The sequence below is a fragment of the Anoplolepis gracilipes genome, chromosome 5 (genome assembly GCF_047496725.1).
Source record: "Anoplolepis gracilipes chromosome 5, ASM4749672v1, whole genome shotgun sequence".
Classification (NCBI taxonomy): domain Eukaryota; kingdom Metazoa; phylum Arthropoda; class Insecta; order Hymenoptera; family Formicidae; genus Anoplolepis; species Anoplolepis gracilipes.
In genome coordinates, this window is record NC_132974.1 from 12,644,022 (window position 1) to 12,665,220 (window position 21,199).

Genomic DNA, 21,199 nt, shown 5'->3' on the forward strand with positions numbered 1-21,199 from the left:
GAGAATTACATGTGTATTTGTATGTGTGTGCGTGTGTATGTGTATAAACTATAATAATAAAAGTGAAACCTTCTCTCGAACCCCTCGTTTGTGCGCTCAACGTGACACTTTTCTCTTTCTCTCTTTCTTTCTTTTGGCTATGTAAAAAATGTTATATAGTCTGTACAGCTTTCACATTGAAGAAAATAGAATCGACTAGAATCGCGACACCCGGTCGCGGCGCGTCATTCTTAACACGTGTCAACAATCAGTACAGGCACTGCCCATGACGATGTCGTTTTATCCCATATACGCGACGCTCTCCCCGGACAATACGCACATATCCATACGCATACATGACATGAGAGTGAATCGAAAAGTAAAGGCACGAAGTGTCTTTCCCATTTCTTCACTCTTTCGACTTGTCATAATGCAATTGACTCTGATTGAAAAGTTAAGTCAGTTAAAAAAGAAAAAAAATTATAATTTTTATAATATTAAAAAAAAATGCATTCTCGCAAAAATTTAAGAATCAACGTCAGGCGAAAAAGTTAGCTATTAAAAAAATTTTCATTCCGTACTTTAACGTATGTTACACGAGATTCGTACTTTATATAGAGAAAAATAAAATTTCTATGTATATTATAAATGTATTAATTTTTTCCTACATTCACCGTCGGATTTAAAACGTAAAAGTATAAAATGGAAAAGATTATATCTTTACTTTGTTATTCACCCTCGTGTATTCTCGCAGCAGAACGTTTACATGCGAGATTCCCAAGAGAAAAACTTATTCTCTTAAACTTACATTTTACGCTCGCATTATCTTCGTTAGCATCAGATAAACATTAAATTATTCAGGTCTAATAAATGGAAATTAAAGTTTAAAACTTTCTATACATAGACGAGGTTAATGAGGAAGGTATATATACTTATTGAATTATGGCATGTTTTTACAAAGTTCTGCCATTAAACTGACTTTAAAGAAATTAATATTAATATGAAGAAATAAAACTAATATTTGTAACAGTTATAATCACAGCGCATTATAATAACGCTATAACGGTAATAATAGTTAACGTTCACAGGAGACTAATAATAGGGATCATTTGTGTAAATAAAAAACCTCACTCGCACGAGAAATCCTTCATCACGCATTTCAAGTATTTTACGTATCCTAAAAATATATGTATGTTGGTCCTTGCAAACAGGTTGTTGTGTGATTAAATTAATAAAAGTAGAATCAAAATCTTAAATGAAATTAACCGCTCCTTAAATTCTAAATCAATAATAACATTTGGCGATAAGAGCAAATTGAATACATAAGTTAATGTTATAAGTTTTGTTTAAAAAATCCATAAATACATTGTGTAAATTGATATTTAATACTGAATATATTATATTAATAACTTAAAATTAATCTAAATTAATGAGTGCGTTTCTATCTCCGTTGGGATTCTCTTCAGTGCGATAATTTGACATTTGATATATTGCAATAAAATTGCGTGACCAAGATGTTATAATATGTTTAGGTTCAAATCTTTCGGGTAAAGGCAACACATTATTTACCTAATTTAACCTAAATATATTACAACATCACATCTTCACGCAATTTTATCCTAATGTATCAAATGTCAAATTATCGCACTGAAGAAAATCCCGACGAAAATAGAAATACGTATACGCACTCATTAATTTGGATTAATTTTAAGTTATTAATGTAATATATTTAGTATTAAATATCAATTTACAGAATGTATTTATGGATTTTTAAACAACTTATAACATTAACATATATATTCAATTTGTTCTTATTGCCAAATATTATTGATTAATAAAAGTATTTTAAATCTTCGTGCAGTCGACAAGATTTTTCGAAATGTCATAACGCGTTTTCGGAAAAAATTTATTAAATAATTGATATATAATTATACTTTTATAAAATTCAACACTTAGCAATAATTATAATAATTTTCTTTCAATCTATCTCCGTGTTTTATTCCGGAAATTTGATATTTACATTTATCAACATTTTAATTATTTATTAAAATTTAAAAGAACAATCAAATACTACCAATATAACTTTCTTCAGCTTCTTTGACTGTCAAAATGAGCAAGAACTTGCTTTTTAAAATCACGATGAATTATGCAGGCTCGGAAATATCTTTTCTTTACAACTTACCTTGATTTAATACTATCGTTGCTTTATGCGTCGCATCTTATTGCTAAATACCGTATAGTATCAATAGATCTCTAGTTATTCCTCCTTCTATTCCACATTGAAAACTTTCTTACATATTTATACACCGCCAATTTTAGAAGAATAATATCTCTGTGATATACATATATGTGCACCGTGTATTCATCAATCAATCGAATAATTTTTCTACATAAAATCAATCAAGCGTCTTTATGGTAAGGAGATTATAAATTGAAACTTCTCTCTAAAGAAACAAGTATTAAGTCTTTTTGTGCTAAAAAATTAATTCGCAATTCATATAATTAATAATAATGTAAATCCTAATTAAAAATAACATAAATATCTTATAAATATTAATATAAAAATTTTAATAAAAAATTTGATACTAACATAAATTTCCGAAATGTATTCCTCTTTCAAAATATATAAAATCGATCCTTGATTTAATTTATAATATATAAAAACCATCGATCGATGACATCTATTTGTTTATATCTTAATAATTTCCCTGATATCTCTTTGGTTACTTACTCTATCACATATTTTTCTGATAATATTTCCAATCTCTTCAAACTTACCCTGGACATATACGCGGTTTTTGGACTATCATTTCATATACTGACGCTTTGGCAAAAGTAGAATAACTCCTATTGCCACGCATACGTGCCACAAACTGTGAACAAGATAATAATTCTTACGCGTTTGTAGAAAGGCGTAACATATGAGGCCCAGAGAGACGAGAAGAAATCCGGCTGGAAAGCAGATAGTTCTAAACAGAAAAAAGTCACCAATATTTTTTATTTCTATCTGTGAAATAATATTAAAAGCAGTAAAAAAAAGACAGCCAAATATTGCATATTAAAAGATAAAACATATAGTTAAATTTAATTCGTAATTGTATCTGATTTGATGATTTAATTTTTGATTATATCACTTTACCTGTGTGTATGAATTTATAAATTTTGTTTTAAAGACAGATCGATCCTTTTTTTTCTCCACTTTTCTCTTCCTTACCTGTACGGACGCAAAGGATATTTGACAGTTCGCTTCCTCCTACATCTAAGTCCCCAGGACAGGCCGATCAAGGCAGAACCAGTGACGGCCGGCAGCAGAAATACCCAGAGCGCCGTGCGATCCATCTCAGCGCCCATGGCGAGAACAATCGCGCCGGCCACTTGACAGAAGGCAGTCAACCGCGGCCCGAACGACGCCATCGCCACCAGAGTCACCCAGATGGCGAGTAGCGCGTTGAAAAAGTCGCAGAACTGCAGCACGCTCAGACGCATGATGCACACGCTATAGACGTCCTCGCCGGCCTCGCAGGCGTGATAGAACGTCGAGAAGAACATGACCGCGGCGTAGGCGACCGCCTCGGTGAAGTATTCACGGCGTACCGCCACGTAGATGGAGCCGAGAAAGGCCAAGTTGCTGAAGGTCAGGGCGAGCAGTTGCAAGAGGATACCGCCTGTGCTGAGAACGTAGGTCGCATCCGCGCAGTCGAAGCCGCGGTAACCGCCGGTGCAGTAACACGCTGAGAAGACGAAACCGCCGCTCATGTAGTGCATGCACTTGCCACGTGTACCGCAGCGGCCTTCGATGCACGGCGACGACGACACGATGCTCTCCACCTGGGCGACGGTGCAGCGCGGCAAGCAGTCGCACCTATCGCATGCGATGTCACCCCGTAGACAACTGAGGGCGCAAGAGCAAGCGTTGCTGCTGCTGTTACTGGTTGTCGTCGTCGTTGTTGTCATCGTCGTTGTTGTCATCATCGTTGTTGTCATCATCGTCGTCATTACCTGCTCCTCGGGGCAATAGACGCGTAAACTGACGTACCAGGTTCCCGTCTCGGGAAACGGAATGTGCACGTAAGCCGGCTCGGTCGCGTTCGCGTACACGTCCGCCGTCGTGATGGCGTGTGCGCGGACGCAGGCGCCGCCCGAGGTAATATTGGAGTAATAACCTGGAGAAATTTAATAGATTTAAGACTCGTTTGACCTTAAAAAGATGAATCGATCAAAAGTGAATTGCAATGAATATAAATGAACCTAAAGAAACGCAGGCCACAAGGACGATGCTCTTCTTGTACTTTTCTTCTACATCAACCAACTTGAAGCCCAGAGTCACCGTGCCACCAACATCGTACACTCGACCGATCTCGAAGCTAAGGACGGAGAGAGCATTAGCGGTCACGTTGAACGGCTGAGGTTTCGTGTCGTTACCGCGTAGGTGTTCGTAGTCGAAGAGAAAGAATTCCGGGAAGGACTTCCTTAACAGGACTACCGACGTCACTTGATCATCTCCGTTAGTTCGACGGTCCAATCGTATCGTCACGTTCGACACGTTTCCGGTCAATAGACGAAGAGTCACGTAGTGGAAGCCGCCGGCGTAGGGCTTGAAAGGCAACACGGTCGTCGTGGAATTGAGCAGACCGTCGGCGAGATTGTCCTCTGCCATGACGTGAACGGCGATCTCGCAGTCCTCGCCGCAGGACGAGTTCAAAGTCAAGTTTATTTCCGTCAGACCAACGTCCGGTACGAGATACTGCACTATTGTCGTGTCGGAAGCCTCGTCCAATTGTACTTCGTGCTCAGCCTCGAGATCTACCAATAACGTAGTCGCTGGTGCCTCCATGAACATCTCAGAATCCAATACAGTCTCGCAGGATGCGCTAAGACCTGAGAGAAAGACAATTTTTTATCAATCCTATGAATCCTATGAAACACTATGGAAATTCTTGACTTGGCTCTATTTCTACAAATGGCCATTTTTATTTTTAGATGCCATTCGTTGAAGGACACGTAATAAGCTGCGTCTTCTACCTTGCTGCTTGATCTTCTCCGTGTCGGGATCGGTCCAGGATCGGAAGGCGATCGCGTACCAATCGCCTGCCGGTGGGGCCTCTATCTTAATCACATATTGATCACCGTTGCTCTGCATCTCCAGGCCATAATGTCGCCGTCGTTTCTTCATCTCCATTAACTTCGCGGCTACTTTCGATCCATCGGGACGGACGAATGGCAAACTGCCGGATTTTAGGTACAACGACACATTGCGTGGTGGGCATTTACCTATCCCGCCAGTCTTCTCTTCTTTCGCCGTGAATCTGAAACCCGACAAGGCTCTTCAAAGACTCGGACGAATTTGAAGAAAAGAACGAAAGTAGAATAAAATAATAATAGAAAATTTTAGCCTCGAAATGTAAATTTCAAAGGGAAATCGCTCTAAATTTTCACCGAATATAATTAAAATATCAATAAATATTCAATAAAAACATTTAAAAAAGATATAAATCAATAGAGTAAGAATAAAAATTCAAATTTAAATTTTTAAATTCGTTTTCCACAAGTCGAAGAGAAACAGTGAAAATAAGTACTTAATGATCACGTAAGAAATTAGTTAAATAACTCAAATTAATATAAAATCCTGCATGATTCTTGTTGTTTCTTAAAGAAGCAAAATCTCGAATAATTTGACCGAATTTTCTTTCGGATCCGATACGTACTTGAAGGCGACCGCGACGGAGAGTTCGGGCACATTGAAGTGGATAATCGAAATGTGACGATAGGCGTAATAATCCACCAGGACGTTGTTCGGTTGCTGGACCACCTTCTCCAATTTGCCGCATAATCCTTGCTGAGCCGCAAGTATCCATACCAACAGCACAGCTAAAGCACTTTCAAGCATATTCCGACGTCTTGCTACATAAGGATGTCCGTGCGGCTCGAAAAAATTTCTCGAGGAAGGAGAAGCTCAGCCTCGTAATGGAACTAAATGCAAAATGCATTGCAGAAAATCGATAAATTAATTCCCTCGGTCCACGTGAATGTTAGCTGTCTAAAACATCCTTTTTTTTATTCGACTTTAAAAAGCATGTTTCCTCGTCGTGTTTTTCAAGGCTTTCATCTAATCTCATTAACATTCCCTTATGTTGCTTTTATTATAATTAATTTAACTCCAAATTCTCGTCTTTACGCAAATTTATTAAATATCTTTTTACGCATATATAAGTCAATATTTTATTTAATTAATCTAATCGTCGACTAATATTATTCACGCATATTTTTCTTATGATATTTTTAAGGGGATCCAAAAATACCGACAGAACATGAATTACAGATTTTGTAAATCTCTTTTTTGGATTGATAAATCCTTCTCCACAATTAAAATACTTATAAAAATAATACGCGGAGGCAAATAATTTCATATAAAAATGATAAAAAATTAAAAGATGACAGTACATAACAATATTTATTTAACATAAAAAGTTCTACGGTATGTTCGTGCAAGAGATATAGCGTCCGCGTTTGGAATAACATAACAAAATATTAGTAAACTATTGGAAATGACTTTAGAAGCCTAGTAAAAAAGATTTTCAAAATCGGTAAAAAATTATACTCTCGTGCATCTGTGAGTGTGCGAGATTGAAACACAAACTCACGTCAGACGTCATTTCTAAAAGTTTACAAATATTCCTTCATGCAATTCCTAGCAGAAACCTATCTTATTTTGTGTGTATAAATTGCAAAATTTTTATATTAAACAAAAATTTTGTCATGTTAAGTTAAATTTTGGTTGATAATATAGAACAGCTTTTCGATCCCAATTGAATTTTAATCTAACAATAATCTAATAATCTAATAATAATCTAGTAGTAATAACGCGTGCTTTGCATTAAAATCTGTATATATATATATATATATATATATATATATATATATATATATATAATCTTACCTTTGTCCACGTAGCGATTCAAATTATTTGAAAAATAACTCGCATTTGCAGAATCGAGTTATGGAAATTATCGCAGTAATCTCGATTTTATCAATAATCCCGCTTTTATCACTATAATCTGCCGATACGTGCGAAATCGCTCATCAATATTAATCCGACATTTTATTCAAAAAATATTTTATCTACGCCATTTGTTGCGCACATAGTTTGCCGCTTTCTTATGAAATTCTAATGTTTCTTTCTTCACATTCAAATATTTTTCTTTAAATATTTCAAATTATAACACGAGATACTTCAACTCACGTTTAAATTTTGTACAGCGGATTGAATTTTCTTTGTGTACAGGAAATTATTAAAAATTGTTGGAAATTGTTGATAATAATAATATTAATTATCAGTTCTTATCTGCATCGAGTTCGTAATTGATACTTTATAAGGATTCCGGGAACTATCGACAAACAACAAAAGCAGGTCAAAGAAGAGAGCATCGTACATTAATTAATTACATGAATTAATAAAATTCTTGTTTAATCTCTATTTCATCGTTATTAATTTTTATTGTCATTTCGCTTTGTATCACGGTGCTCTAGATGACAAGTCTCGAAGCGAATAAATGCTTGCTTATCTATTTCAACAGTCTAGGACTTGAGTAACCGATGTCGGTGTGACATTTCTATTTCCGTCACTTTTTATATATCGAGCATTCAATCAATAACTACAGCTAGAAAATATTTTCTTACGTTTTTGCCTATATATCTTTTCGCGCAAAGCTCGAGGAATACTTTCAGTATTCCTGACAAGCGAGCTGGCTGAGGATGTGCAATATTCACGAAACTTAACATCATTCAGCTACTTCGACTCCGTTATATCTTTGTACCCGGACAGTTGCAGCTAAAGTGGACTGCCTTCTTTCTTGCGTTCTCTCTGCTAACTTTTATAGAACTCATTTAAGAGATTAAAGGACAGAGAGAGAGAGAGAGAGAGAAGCAGATTCGTACGAGATATGCATGGTCAAATAGGTCAGATTCCATCGCTAATTCACACTTCCTGTGCAAGATGCAATAAACGCGCTTGTTCGTCGAAGAAGTGCGAATGACGTTAAATGCCGCAAATGTGTCGGGGATTTCTTTCATTCTTGTACTCGAGGTCGTTCACGACAAAATCTCGCACAATGGCTCTTTCTTTTTGAACGCAAACCAAAAAAATAAAACTCGATAATTCGCGACTTAATTACCCCGCGAGTTATTTAGCGGAAAATTAAAGTCGTGGAAATTATAAAGAACTGTAAATTGAATTTGAATTTTCCGTGGCAAAAAATTCCGATGGAAATTCCATCGAGATAGAAAAGCGACAGAGAGAACAAAGGTTTTTTGTTGTTCTCTGCCTTTACGTAATTGGCGAATTGTTCGTTATGAGGAGTATAAAAATCGATTATTCGTGCTATGTGAGAAATAAAAGATTACAATGCACGTTCGAGAGATAAAAGATTGAAAATTTATCGCTTTTAAATGAAAAAATTAACGGGTTTCTTTGATAAAAATAAAATATCGAGTCATACTACATTATATTAAAAAAAAAAAAAAAAAAAAGACTCGACCTAAATTCTAATATAATAGTAAAGACGCGCGCACAAAGCGCATGAATAAAAAAAAGCAAGACTTGTGTCCGTTCAAGATATCGCTCTGGATAAGGGGATACATTGACGAATGCAGGTCGGCAAAGCTGCACGCAACGAGATCGGTTAGGGGATCCAACGAACGACAGCCTACAATCTGTATTGCGGATTAATTAATCCGAGCTGTCCCGCCTCGGGCGAGCTATTAAATAAAACATCGACAATTGATTTCCGATATCGGCATTACCGCGATCGGATACCGATAAAATACGGTTTATCTCGCCGTCTCGTTTCGAGGCGAAGCAATAAGTTCATGTGGCCAGCAATAAGTGATCTATAATTATATACAGTAACGTAAAGTAGACCAGGGTATCGTAGTTACATCACGGAAAATCGAATCGTATATCCAGTCTTTAAGAAAAGGTGACGGTCTTTGATGACGCAAAGATAAATGCAAGATAATGCCGTTCAATTAATTATTATTATTATTATACAGGGAAAACCGTGTGAGTAATAATAAGTTGAATACGTGGAATTGGCGGAATTTAATCTGAAATTTAATCCATAATATATATATTCGAAATATGCTATCCTTTGACGCTCTATGTAATTTTTATAATGAAAATAATTTAATTATAAAGTTGTCGATCAAAACAATTTATCGTCTGCCAAAATTGATATTTAAATCAAGTTTATCTCGTTTATCAATTATTATCTTTTTTTTATACACATATGTATATACAAGTCAATATTTTATATAATCAATCTAATGACGATTGATACATTATATTCACGCATATTTCTTATCATATTTTCAAAAATCAAATAAAGTTGAATCTCAATATCGTGATAACGTGCTTTGCATTAAAATCTATATACATATACAATCTTACCTTTTGTCTACGTAGCGATTTAGATTATTTAAAAAGCAATTCGCATTTGCAGAATCGAGATATGGAAATTACCCCAGCAATCCCGATTTTATCACTAATCCCGCTTTTATCACCATCACCTGCCGATACGTTTGAAACTCGCGCATCAATATTAGATATCCGATAATTTATTCGAAAAATATTTCATCTACTGCATTTGTTGCACACATCGATTGCCGGTAGTTTCCTTAAATTCCATTTTTCTTCCTTCATTATATCAGACGCTATCTCTACAGCTATCACGCGCGAAATAAGTACGCGACGACCGGAAGAAAATCGCGCTCTTCGCCTCGTGTTACGAGACGGTCAGCGCGTCGACGCGTCGACGCGCGCAGTCGTCGTCGCGACGCACACGAGGTCGAGGAAAACGGCGTCGCGTCCGACGGTGACAGCCGTCCGCGGGACGGTAAAACCACCATTGATGCGTCGCGACGCGACCGCAGCAACAAGTGCGTGCGCCGACACTATCGCTCCGCATCGCTCTGTCATATATGCATATTATATAAATAGGAAATAAAAATCGTACGTCACCCCGTCGATGAGATTTTTTTCGCGAGGCCAGATGTAGCCCTACCTATTTTCCCTTCCTATTTATTGCGAGCCCGCAATATGTCGGACACGAGCGGCCGCCGACGACGCACTGCGGCTGCGGCATCCGCTGGACCATCCGCGACGTTGTACCAGAACCGCCGTCCGGACCACTGTCTCCTCGCGACGGGTCGCCCGCGCGAGGAAGCGCGGCCGAATATCCGAGAGCGCGTCTCGCCCCGTCCCTCAATGTCTGTTTGTCGTCATCGGCGGCGATACCGCGAGGGGCGATACGCGTGCGTATCTACCGCGTGTATATATATATATGTACGATGTGTCACACTGAGAACCAACTTGTGCGCGCGCGCCCGCGATGTAAACCTTCCGCGCTCGACCTTCGAACCGAAGGTTTTGAATTCCTGGGTTTTCTACCCACGCGTTTTGTGCGTAAAATTAAAAAAAAAAAGAGAACCTTTTAAAGGTCCAGGTACTTTCCGTACACTCGGATTTTCGGAGCCTCTCTTAGAAACTTCTTTCAGAAACTCGTTCCTTATCTGAGTTTCTTCTTCTTTAATTAAACATTTCGTAATACATAGTTTTTTTAATTTTTTTAATAGTTAAAATTTTAATCGAGTTTTTTTAACTTATATAAAATCACGTGTACCGCCTCCGCTCTTCCGTCATTCGATAAAATCCCACGCGCGCGCACATTTTTCTCATATATGGCTGTACGTTTTGATAATTAATAGGAAACGAAAGTTGCCCGTTCGATCGATCGTTTAATGATTGATATTCAGACGGATTTAGAATTACGACGATCGTGCTACGTTAAAACAGAATTTCGCATAACTAATGCGTGTAATATGTGTTAATGCAATCTGCCGCATCCGTGGGTTTACGGTGAACTAAATGACTGGAATCGAGTGTAGAGGAGCCCGAGATAAGTGCGTCGATATATGTATGCGTTAAATATATATATATATGTATGTGTATGTACTATCGTCACGATTGAATGAACGATGTGGGATGATGACGTTATCGCTGAGAACTCGTAAGACGAGTACCCCATTATAAAATTGAGAAATATCGATAGTTTATAAATCAAATGTATAATAGTTGTTTTTCTGAAAAGAGGTAAAAGATTGCAGAGAAATGTTAATTTTCGATAAAGTAATCGCACGGTTCTAAAAAAAAAAGGCTCAAGGACTCTCAAAATTCATTATTAAATCATTTCAATATTGTATGAATAAACTTGTAAAAAATATAAACCATAATATAAATCTATATATAGTTCGTAAAAATTAAATATATAAATAGAAAAAGATGAATATTTTTTCCAGCATCTTAATCGTTCTCAAAAACATGTGTCTCATTTTAAAACATACACAAATATTTTAGAAATTTTCCGTTATCTTAAAAATTATTTCAAGTAAAAAATTATAAGCATATGTGTGGGCTGTAATCCAGTCAAACACGAACACTGTTTGTTATCTAGCTTTATGCCTATTACATTTTTTTGTTCAGTAGGTCTTTGAGATCAACGTTTGAGAAACTTAGATGGTTTTATCAAGATTCAATTTTATACTATATAATAAAAGATTTTATAGAGTATCTTTTATATATCTCGGTAAAATCAGTTTTCACTTTTAAATGGCTTACAGCAACACACCGATCTTAACACAAAAAACTCGATAATTTCGAAAGGGCTAACTCAGTAAATTAAATTATAATATTTTGAAAATGTCTCAAGAAGAGCTGTAAGAACATACATTAAAAAAGATGAAGTTCCGTTAAAAAAATTCAAAATGATCTTGACAACGTCACTTATTGTCAAACTTATATTGTCATTGAATGCTTCTTTTTAAGTCTTATAACTTTGACTTGAAATATTTTTTAAGATAAAATTTCAGAGATATTTATGTTGATCTTTTAAAATAGGACACTCTATCAAATACTTAAGTATATAAAAATATGCCGCATCACACCGATTAAATCAGACTTTAAAATTCCCAAGATTCCATCCATCGCAAAGAATGCATTGAGCTCTCAGGGTCCATGGCGGAGGGTCCGTCCATCCCATAAGCCAATGGCGAAAACAGATAAAAACTGCAAATTAAATTTAATCAAAATAGTAATAAATATCTGGTAATATATTAAGATAGACAGAAAAATAAGTTTTTACCTGTATACAGTACCGGAGATTATAACTCCCATTACAACGTGGTAAATCGTATTTCCCACTTTACCGGGAAACAACAGTAGAAGGCATTCGATTATGTGATTCAATATAATCCCGGTCAGCATGGAACTGTATAGCAACGCCGGAAAGTAATGATGGAAGTACAGCACTCTGGTCATCGCCCAGAACGGCATGTAATGCAGGATCCATCCGAGAAAGAGCCACTTGCCGGCGTGCATTATCTTGTTACGCTGCTCGAGGATCACTGCATCATCGACGCAGCCCCGTTGTTCCCGCACGGATGCGTGAATGTAAAGAATCATGAATATCGCGAGAAAAGCTATGTTTCCCCACCAGATGACGGGGTTGCCGAGCAAATATATCCTTTGATTGTTCCCAGAGAAGAATTGCCCCTACAAATTAAAGATAAGGATTACTTTAGGATTCAAGTCGCAAAGTGTGATATATGATTCATAAATGAATAATTTACTCTGTAATTTATAGGCCACTGCCAAGGTCGCGAGGACACCTCTCCCTCTTTCACCTTCAAATCTGAATTTCCTTGGAGCATCACAGCGTGTGATTCCAGGAATCTGTCGAGGAATCCCGGCGCGTACACCCGGAAGCTGACGTTTGGTACTACAAAAATTATCAACATTATACGTTGCCTTGATCGCTTGTCGTATTCGAGTGTAATTTACATCGCTTACATTTGGCATATTGATTGTCCTCGATGTTCCATAATGCATTCTTGTCTCTCATGTTGGGGTTGCAGGAAACTTCTTGTTGACTGTATCCCCTACATTAGTTAAAAATTTATCGTTATCTATATATAAGTCATGAAAAGGATCAACTTCAATATAACTTTTATTTCTAATAACCATTTCGGCAACGTTTTGCCGCTGCACGTTAGCACGCAATGATGAAGATAATGCACGAATTTCAATTTACTCGTAACGGTTTCCACCACGTCATCGTTTCTTCCATTCGTTATCAATATTTTCCAGACGTCATTAGCATCGCCTGTACCGTTCTAAAAGATGAGAAAGAAAGCGGCGATTGACAAATTGTGTGAGCAGTCACGTCGGAATTGTATTGGTCACCTTACTTCTCCATATCCGGTGACCTGGTAGTGCTTCTTCGATATTGGCGCGAGCTCCTTGTGCGAGTGTAAATTCCGCCTCGTGATAACGTGCTCCAGGCGAATGAGGTCGCCGTGTTTGATCAACTCTGGCTCGGACGGTATCGCGTCCGTGTCAAATTTCTTCACCAACCATAAATTATTGTCGTCCTTGTGGGAATAGGTTGTGATCTAACGCAATCAGATACATTAGTTAGCGCTACTGTGGGACACTTTATCTCATTTAAGGTCGCCTACTCGTATCATTATCTTATTGTGTATTCTTATGCTTCTCTCCGGTTGAAATAAGATATATTATTCTATATTTTGACAGATGACGTAAATCCATCACTATCTGAGATCAAGCTCTCCACTTTATATATATTATACATTATAGTATTTATATGTCCAAGAACCTGTTGCTGCCTGGCACCGACTCCCTCGGGATACAAATGCCAATGGGAATGCAAGTAACCGCCGCCTGTACGATGGTTCTTTAATGTGATGGTGGCACCATATGCCAATTGCCGTGGCATCGTCGCGTTATATAAGGAATTTCCTCGTAATAGCGACTGAAATTCGGAACTGTAAAATCCGTCGCCACTTCCGCTAGATAAAATATAAATATCCACTTGTATAAATCAAATATTAGCACACATGTGTGATTAATTTGCATATATATATATTACACGCAAGGTATTTTCAAGGATAAGGAAACATTAATATCGAAAATATTGTACATTAGCAGGAATAGATGATGAGGAGAGCTCCTGTATATATACATATATCACACAATAATTGTCCTTACCTTTTATTCAAAACGGAAAGATGAATATAAAAAAATAGCATGTAAAGTAAAACCGGTAATAGGATGAGACAAAAGCACCGAGCTAATAAATGTTTCCCCACATAAGACTGTAAAAAGCAAATCAAAATCGTTCTTTGGAAACTTCACAAATTATTTGGAGTCTTACTAATTAGTAAATTAATGGCACCATGTGTAACATTGATCGACGATGGTCATTGATATTGAGATTAATTCAGTTAAACAAAAATATAAAGCTCGCATTATTTACGACATTAAAAGTCTTGAAAATGAAATAATTCTCGAGAATTACTTACAATAGGATTAGACAAATCTCCCAATTCTCGCCAGAGCTCGTATACAGTGTAAAGACCCACGAGCAGAACGACAAATAGCCCGACGAATTTCACGCTAATCGTGCACGCGAGCGAGGCTCCGGTAAACGATAACCAGAACCACCAGGATCGCGTAAACGGCCGATCTCGGAGTGACGATACGCGTGCCATACCCCACGTCGCGCACATCATAAAACACAGTAGTATCGGATCTAAGAGTATATATTGATTTAACGTCAACAGTCCTACATCTGTAAAGTAACCAATTAATTATATTAATCATGATTTGAGTCTCGAATTGTAAATTTAAATATATAAAAGTATTACATATATTATATATATTATAAAACTCTTACCGAATAAAATGAAAATAGCAGAAAAGGCAGAGGCACGAATCGATTTGGTAAGATCCCATACGATGAGATAAGATAAAGGAACAATGGATGCACCCAGAATTGTGCAGAACTAAAAAAATGTTTGCAGATAAATTATTGTAATTTTTTTACCTCAAATATAAATCTTAAATCTTTTGGTTTTTTTGCTTTTTATTTTACAATTGAGTTTAATTAACTTACTATTCTCATACCAATGTAATTGACATTCTCAAATTTATCTCCTGGTTTCTCAAAGGCAAATTTACCATCGTAGCCTGTCATATATCCAGACAGAGCAATAAGCATCTAAAATGAAGTATATCTTTTTGTCTTTTTTTTCATGTCTTAAATATTTTGATGATAATATTTAATTTGATTGTTTTAATAAAAGTTTAAACTTTTTTTAAGAAAAATAATGTACCTTTCCCAAAGGTGGATGTACATCGAAAAAGAATGTCCTATTTATATACCAACTGCCCATTTTACCGAAATGTGTTTCATCCCAACTGGAAGCCAAAGATTTTTGAGAATTTTGTCTTAAACCAATAAATTATAAATACTATAATAAAAATAACAGAATGTTTAATTCATCTTACCATACATGTTCAGGTTCTGTTACTTTATAAAATCTAGTGATTAAAGTAAGTACAATTATTCCTCCAAACATGAGCCACCAACCTCTGCAAAATAAAAGTAAATTATATCGTAATTAATTACACTTTGTTTCAAATTAGTAATAAATTTATTAAGAAATAATTGATCTTTTTTTAATAATATTAATATTATATAATAATAACATTGAAGAATATTTTTTGAGAGGAATAGGAACAAAATATAATTTATTTAAGATATTTATCGAAAGTAAAACTATAATTGTAATAATTTTAATTAAAAATTATAATCTTACATACATTGCACTATTCTTTTCGTTTACTTCCGTGTTCGCCGCATTTTTCGACTTACAAGCGGTCTCTTGGATAGCGCTCTTCATACTTTAATCTGTTATTATGTATTTACTTCATAAATTACAAGTTATATATTGATTTTGTTTTAATTAAAACATACAAAAATTATACAATTTTTCCGGCTTCTGACAGAAGCAAATGACAAAATAATACAATATATAATCTGACAGCTGACAGTTGACGTTTACTCTGCGCGTGAATGAAGCATGAACTTCGCACATAATATAGTAGGCATACTTTATATTGAATATCGTACCGTGTATTTTCAGATCGCGCCACATCGACATCCAATAGGAGAACTCATTTTCGAACACTCTTTAATTGGTGATCTTTTGTCCCTAAAAAAGACGTTCTCCTATTGGATGAGCTTAAAAAAACACGCAGCTACATTCCTGACGCCTGCCGATTCGTCGCGTTTGTTGTCGAGATGTCGAGGCGACGATGACGTCATCGATGTCGCGTGCGCGAAAATGCAGGCCACTTACGCGGATCTGTAAATAGAATAGAGGTTACGAGAGGAAATAAGATGCTGAAAAAAAGGGTCGTCCGTCGTTCCCGTTGTCTCGGGGTCGAAGCTGACATTAATAGATTCGGTCACGGACAGATGCAGATGCTGTGTCTCTCATTGAGTCTTTCCTAGACGCGGGTAGAATTTCTTTCTTTAGAATTCTTTCTATGATGTTTGTTTTCTTCCTATTTCTAAATATATTCGATATATTAATGAAATTCTCTTTTGATATTGCACTTACAAAATATTAGATTATTAAATTTTATCTATTTATGTAATAATTTCATAAAAATCTGTTTTCCAAAACATCACAAATGCACTTGAAACTTCTTTATATATATATATATATATATATATATATATATATATATATATATATATATATATATATATATATATATATATATATATATAATTGATAAGTCATATATCCTACATATATTATAAATAGAAAATATGACATACTAATAAGGTTGAAAGGAGATTTAAACAGATCTTTGCTTGTTAGTTAATAAAGAAATATAAGGAAATACGGAAGAAAGATGCAAACTCTCGTGAAATCCGAGAACGTCAAAGAGAGTCGGGAATCAGGTGGGACGGTTGCGCACGAGAGAGACGCACATATGGAAATGGTTATTCGGCAAAACGCGGTGGGGATAAAATCAGACCGAAATATCATCGTTTCGGAGCGGAAAACGATGACACCGGGATGCCATTCTCACTCGAGTCCGCGTAAACGAGTTCTCCATCTCGTCGAGAAAATACGCGGTAAGGATACTCCTTTTCCTTCCCTCTCATCTGTTTGTGCTTCGATTCGCGGTCACTTGTCATGTCATGTCATGTCATGTCAGATGTCAATCGCACCTGAGCGTGCGCGACAGACATGCGATTAATCTATTGCGAGGATATGGCGCAATAGATTAATAAAATTTTCACCGCAGTAATCTACGAAAAACACTCTCTTGTACATGCACACTTGTGCGGTCGTATACATAACTATATTTACATATAAGGATATATTTGTAGATATATGTGGCAGGAAGAGATAGATGTAGGTGTCAAATAAGATTTGGACATATTATAGAAAAAGAATTGAAAAGGGTGAACCACATCCCAGAGATATGTATATATACATTAAATAAGGTTTGTAGATTTATAGACATGGCTTAGCTTCTATTCATATATATTGATTATATAAAATTTATATATTTTATATAAATTTTATATAATCAATTTATGTATAGTTGTAAATTTAATTAAAAAAGATATATTTTTGTAGATTTTATTTTCAAGAAGAATCCAACAAAGTATAAATCTTCTACAATTTATCAAATTAAATTATGTTTTTTGAAAATAACTATAAATTTTTCTTACATTGCAGACCAGATATTTTCTTATTAGGGAAGTGATTTAAAAATTAGGACAAAATGAAATATGTTTAGATGAGACTTACATTTGATTATGGAGAGATTTTAAAATAATATTAAATTTTGATTGCAGGCAAGATAAGATGGAAAGCAATGCTAAGTACGTAGTGATACCTCTTCACCATCGGCCTGATTTGATCAAAGATTGTTGTAAGTTACTTAATTCTCAATGGCCTCGAAGCGAAACTGCACGGTGTGTTTTGTTTCCCTTGGTTTTTAAAAACGGTTTAGAAAGAGACAGGCAGAATGTGTCGACAAACTTACAACTTTTGTATTGTTACATTGCAGAATGAAATCTCTGAATGTGTCTTGTGATGATTTTCCTACATGTTTGATTCTGATTAATGACAAAGACAAGGTTCTTGGACATTGTAAAATATCTCTGATTACTAGATCAAAAATTAGCTGTTTTATAGAATCTGGTAAGCAAAAACAGGTAATTCTGCTGTAATGCATATCTATAGCATTGAAATTAATTAATTAATTAATTAATTAATTCAAACATATATGTGTTGTATAATACAAGTCCAACAGATAACATTTTATAATAAAGAATCTACATATCTATATCTCTGTTTCAGTTGTAATTGACTATCGGTATAGATCTCAAGGATTAGGATCTAGATTATTGCGTGGTGTAGAAGAATATGTTTTGAAGAGGGGCTTGAAGAATATATATCTCAAGACGGACGGTCAGGAAGTATTTTACTATAAGAACGGATACAAGGTGTGCGATCCGTTCAAAGCGTATGGCATTAATGATATCATAACTGCCAGTCCGCCTCTTGGCAGGACGAAATTCAGGGAGCGGAACGCGGATCAGTCTGCCGGACAGCCACCGCCGCCACCGCCCCCGATGCCTGCGTTTCAACTGTCGAAATTTTTCGATACGCGAATGCTATCTCAAAAAACGCATATGGTGAAGAAATTATGATAATAGTGTTATATTCTAAAATATTTCTGTTTCCTTGTTGAACATTCGCGTTCACGTCGATTGAAATTAGGTGATTAAAACAAATATGATTAGAACAGAATCGAATAGAACAAAAAAAAAATAGGATAAATTATAGAAGCAGAATAGATAATTTAGTATTGTATTTTAGTAAAGGACTTGAACAATGTTTTTTCAGGAGATCATACTCATTAGAACACATTGATTGGGTAAATTGTTTCGAATAATCATGAAAGGCAACTAAAAGTGCATTTGACTTTTCAATTTAGTCGAGCGACGTGAACGAAACACTGGATATATACTTTAAATTCCATTCTTATAACACAATGTCTGTAAAGTGTCATAGCGTTTTTTTTTTTCGCTTATTTTTATAATTTTAATTTAGGAACAAATAGATAAGTTAATTTTTTAGTACAATTTATTTTGCGAGATTGCGCTTTTATATTTATTTCAAATATACTTTTCTTATATATTGTGTTCCTGCAACAGAACGACAGAATGCAAATACGCTTTCTTCCACCCAGCTCATGCAGTTTGTATCAGTTGTACAAATATTAAACTTATCAAACGTGATAACACAATTTACATAAAAAAATATATATATATAATTAATATATTTATATACATATATATATAATATATTTTTCCACTAGAAAAACAATTGCATGCATTTCATTATTTACGTATCCTCACATTTCTTCTCACATCATGAAGTAGCAATACCACAAACTTTTTGATAATACTCAGGGTTTGATAGACACTTGACGAGAAACGCGCCCAAATCATGTTTAGAGATTGCGCGTCCAGGAGAAGAGTCGAATTTGACAGTGTACTTTGATTTTGGTGTATCTGAAACATATAAGATTAGATAATTAGAGATAATTCGTGAAAATATCGAGTGAACTGGCTACCTCATTATTTTTACATGTACCTGCTATATGTGGCGGCAATATCGCTACCCACTTTAGCCCACTTGTCTTAATCATATCAAACATGCGCTGATGATCTGCATTCAAGTCCTTAAATATAGCAGGCACTGCATCGGGTTTGTAAAATAAAAATGCTGAAAGCAATAAACTAGATTTGTAGAAAAAAAAATATTGTATAAAGTACTGAATAATTAAATCTCAATGTTAGAAATGCCAAGAAAATATTTTGTTTTAAAACAATTCACAAGATGTTTGCACAATATATATATATATATATATTTTTGTTGTTTTCTAGTATAATAGATAATACTTTTTATTTTGACATTCTCAGAATATTTTTTTACAATTATACTTACCAGATAGACATACAGAGATTAGTTCAACATTGTGCGCTTTCATAGCATCTATTATATTCTTCAAGCCTTGCGATAATACAGTAGTAGGACCTAAAAATAGTATAAAATATAACATATTTTATATTATAACAATAAGAGAACTATATATATATATATATATATATATATATATATATATGTGTGTGTATTAAAAATAAAAATATCTGTGCATACTCAAGTCATTCCTGGTCCCAAGGACTACGACAACAGCATCTCTATCAGCTACTGCTTTTGCAACTTGCTCTGCATTAATGACATCCCCAATGACTGATTCAATTTTACTTTTAAGATCTTCAGGAATTTTTGCTTCATCTCTTACAAAAGCTCTTACATCCAGATCTGGACAATAATTGATGCAAAAATGCATATATAATACCACAAATAAGATTTAATATCATGCAAATATACAGAAAAATTACAGCGCTATAATATAAATCATGTACAATCATTATATATATTTATTTTAAATGGGAAAAAGAATATTCACATTATCATTTTAATTTGCTCAGTGTTTACACGATTTCATATTAATTATATCATCGCATTATTTTGTATAGGAGTACTTTAAGCATTTCAATTTGGAAAAAAGAAAATGATCTTCATCATGCATCATCATCGCTTTCGAATTATTCAAAGAGATTTGACACAACACTAATTTATTCATTCAATTATCGCATCCGCAAACAGAATAACGTTATCAGCAGTACACTATTATTATTATCAAGAGCCGGAGAGAAAGAATAAAAACATAAAATTCGCGATCACGAGTGCACACATGCAGTGTTGTGTCCAAGCCGAGATCGGGAAACTTACCATTCTCTACGGCCGATCTCAAAGAGCACAGGCCAGTATTTCCGGTAGCACCGAATATCACGACTCGCTTCATCTCATCTATTAATAATGCGTTATCGCGTATCCGCACGCACGATTATATCTGTCTCGCTAGACAGAAAATGACTAGTCATTTTTGCACACATCTCGGGGAGGGCGATACGGCGTCATCGGTGAACGAATTAATTGCACCGATAGCAATGATAACACATTCGATGCATTAACGTACTGTTTATCTTGCTTACATAATACCTAGGTATTATTTATCGTTCGCTTAGAGATGAGATATATTCAGTGTCTTTTCATGAATTATAATGTATCTTTTTTTCTATTTATTTTATTTTTTATTTTATTCATTATTAATTTTAGCTTTTTTAATTTGTTATCT

At 35.2% G+C, this 21,199-nt stretch overlaps 4 protein-coding genes across 8 annotated transcripts; 1 reads left to right on the forward strand and 3 right to left on the reverse strand.

Moving 5' to 3' along the window:
- Positions 1-317: 317 nt before the first annotated feature.
- LOC140666386 (post-GPI attachment to proteins factor 6) lies at positions 318-10,205 on the reverse strand. Of its 2 annotated transcripts, none has more exons than XM_072893523.1 (6): positions 10,038-10,205; positions 5,685-5,949; positions 5,002-5,285; positions 4,228-4,857; positions 3,194-4,142; positions 318-2,948 (listed from the first exon to the last, which is right to left on the reverse strand). In XM_072893523.1, the coding sequence occupies exons 2-6, from the start codon at positions 5,864-5,866 to the stop codon at positions 2,786-2,788; spliced, it is 2,208 nt and encodes a 735-aa protein (XP_072749624.1). In that variant the 5' UTR covers positions 5,867-5,949; positions 10,038-10,205; the 3' UTR covers positions 318-2,785. The 2 variants fall into 2 exon arrangements, with proteins under 2 accessions (XP_072749624.1, XP_072749625.1); XM_072893524.1 differs by lacking the exon at positions 10,038-10,205 and adding an exon at positions 9,425-10,009.
- Positions 10,206-11,327: 1,122 nt separating this feature from the next.
- Positions 11,328-16,471, reverse strand: Twisted (Protein O-mannosyl-transferase 2). 2 transcript variants are annotated; one of them, XM_072893526.1, is made up of 14 exons: positions 16,026-16,471; positions 15,401-15,484; positions 15,226-15,310; positions 15,006-15,110; positions 14,787-14,895; positions 14,413-14,681; positions 14,099-14,205; positions 13,707-13,899; positions 13,279-13,482; positions 13,052-13,203; positions 12,881-12,969; positions 12,661-12,809; positions 12,174-12,583; positions 11,328-12,097 (listed from the first exon to the last, which is right to left on the reverse strand). In XM_072893526.1, exons 2-14 carry the CDS (start codon positions 15,469-15,471, stop codon positions 11,992-11,994), a joined length of 2,049 nt encoding a protein of 682 aa, XP_072749627.1. In that variant the 5' UTR covers positions 15,472-15,484; positions 16,026-16,471; the 3' UTR covers positions 11,328-11,991. The 2 variants fall into 2 exon arrangements, with proteins under 2 accessions (XP_072749627.1, XP_072749626.1); XM_072893525.1 differs by lacking the exon at positions 16,026-16,471 and adding an exon at positions 15,716-15,987 and having other exon boundaries at positions 11,329-12,097.
- Positions 16,472-16,920: 449 nt separating this feature from the next.
- Positions 16,921-19,135, forward strand: Naa80 (N-alpha-acetyltransferase 80). 3 transcript variants are annotated; one of them, XM_072893531.1, is made up of 4 exons: positions 16,921-17,045; positions 17,778-17,897; positions 17,993-18,126; positions 18,286-19,135. In XM_072893531.1, the coding sequence occupies exons 2-4, from the start codon at positions 17,788-17,790 to the stop codon at positions 18,636-18,638; spliced, it is 597 nt and encodes a 198-aa protein (XP_072749632.1). In that variant the 5' UTR covers positions 16,921-17,045; positions 17,778-17,787; the 3' UTR covers positions 18,639-19,135. The 3 variants fall into 3 exon arrangements, with proteins under 3 accessions (XP_072749632.1, XP_072749631.1, XP_072749633.1); XM_072893530.1 differs by lacking the exon at positions 16,921-17,045 and adding an exon at positions 17,086-17,420; XM_072893532.1 differs by lacking the exon at positions 16,921-17,045 and adding an exon at positions 17,089-17,420 and having other exon boundaries at positions 17,778-17,854.
- Positions 19,136-19,237: 102 nt separating this feature from the next.
- LOC140666389 (flavin reductase (NADPH)) lies at positions 19,238-21,099 on the reverse strand. Its single transcript, XM_072893528.1, has 5 exons — positions 20,794-21,099; positions 20,155-20,319; positions 19,942-20,031; positions 19,588-19,719; positions 19,238-19,505 (listed from the first exon to the last, which is right to left on the reverse strand). The coding sequence occupies exons 1-5, from the start codon at positions 20,864-20,866 to the stop codon at positions 19,363-19,365; spliced, it is 603 nt and encodes a 200-aa protein (XP_072749629.1). The 5' UTR covers positions 20,867-21,099; the 3' UTR covers positions 19,238-19,362.
- Between the last annotated feature and the right edge of the window lie 100 nt (positions 21,100-21,199).

Coding starts and splice junctions, on each gene's coding strand:
- LOC140666386 (XM_072893523.1), bottom strand. CDS start 5,866: ATGCTTGAAAGTGCTTTAGCTGTGCTGTTGGTATGGATACTTGCGGCT. Junction 5,286..5,684: donor TCCGTCGCGGTCGCCTTCAA/GTACGTATCGGA, acceptor GTCGGGTTTCAG/ATTCACGGCGAAAGAAGAGA. Junction 2,949..3,193: donor TATCCTTTGCGTCCGTACAG/GTAAGGAAGAGA, acceptor TTTTCTGTTTAG/AACTATCTGCTTTCCAGCCG.
- Twisted (XM_072893525.1), bottom strand. CDS start 15,795: ATGAAGAGCGCTATCCAAGAGACCGCTTGTAAGTCGAAAAATGCGGCG. Junction 13,900..14,098: donor CTTTCCGTTTTGAATAAAAG/GTAAGGACAATT, acceptor TATTTTATCTAG/CGGAAGTGGCGACGGATTTT. Junction 12,098..12,173: donor ATCTCCGGTACTGTATACAG/GTAAAAACTTAT, acceptor TTTAATTTGCAG/TTTTTATCTGTTTTCGCCAT.
- Naa80 (XM_072893531.1), top strand. CDS start 17,788: ATGGAAAGCAATGCTAAGTACGTAGTGATACCTCTTCACCATCGGCCT. Junction 17,898..17,992: donor CCTCGAAGCGAAACTGCACG/GTGTGTTTTGTT, acceptor GTTACATTGCAG/AATGAAATCTCTGAATGTGT. Junction 18,127..18,285: donor TAGCTGTTTTATAGAATCTG/GTAAGCAAAAAC, acceptor TCTCTGTTTCAG/TTGTAATTGACTATCGGTAT.
- LOC140666389 (XM_072893528.1), bottom strand. CDS start 20,866: ATGAAGCGAGTCGTGATATTCGGTGCTACCGGAAATACTGGCCTGTGC. Junction 19,720..19,941: donor AATCTCTGTATGTCTATCTG/GTAAGTATAATT, acceptor TATTGCTTTCAG/CATTTTTATTTTACAAACCC. Junction 19,506..19,587: donor ATTGCCGCCACATATAGCAG/GTACATGTAAAA, acceptor TATATGTTTCAG/ATACACCAAAATCAAAGTAC.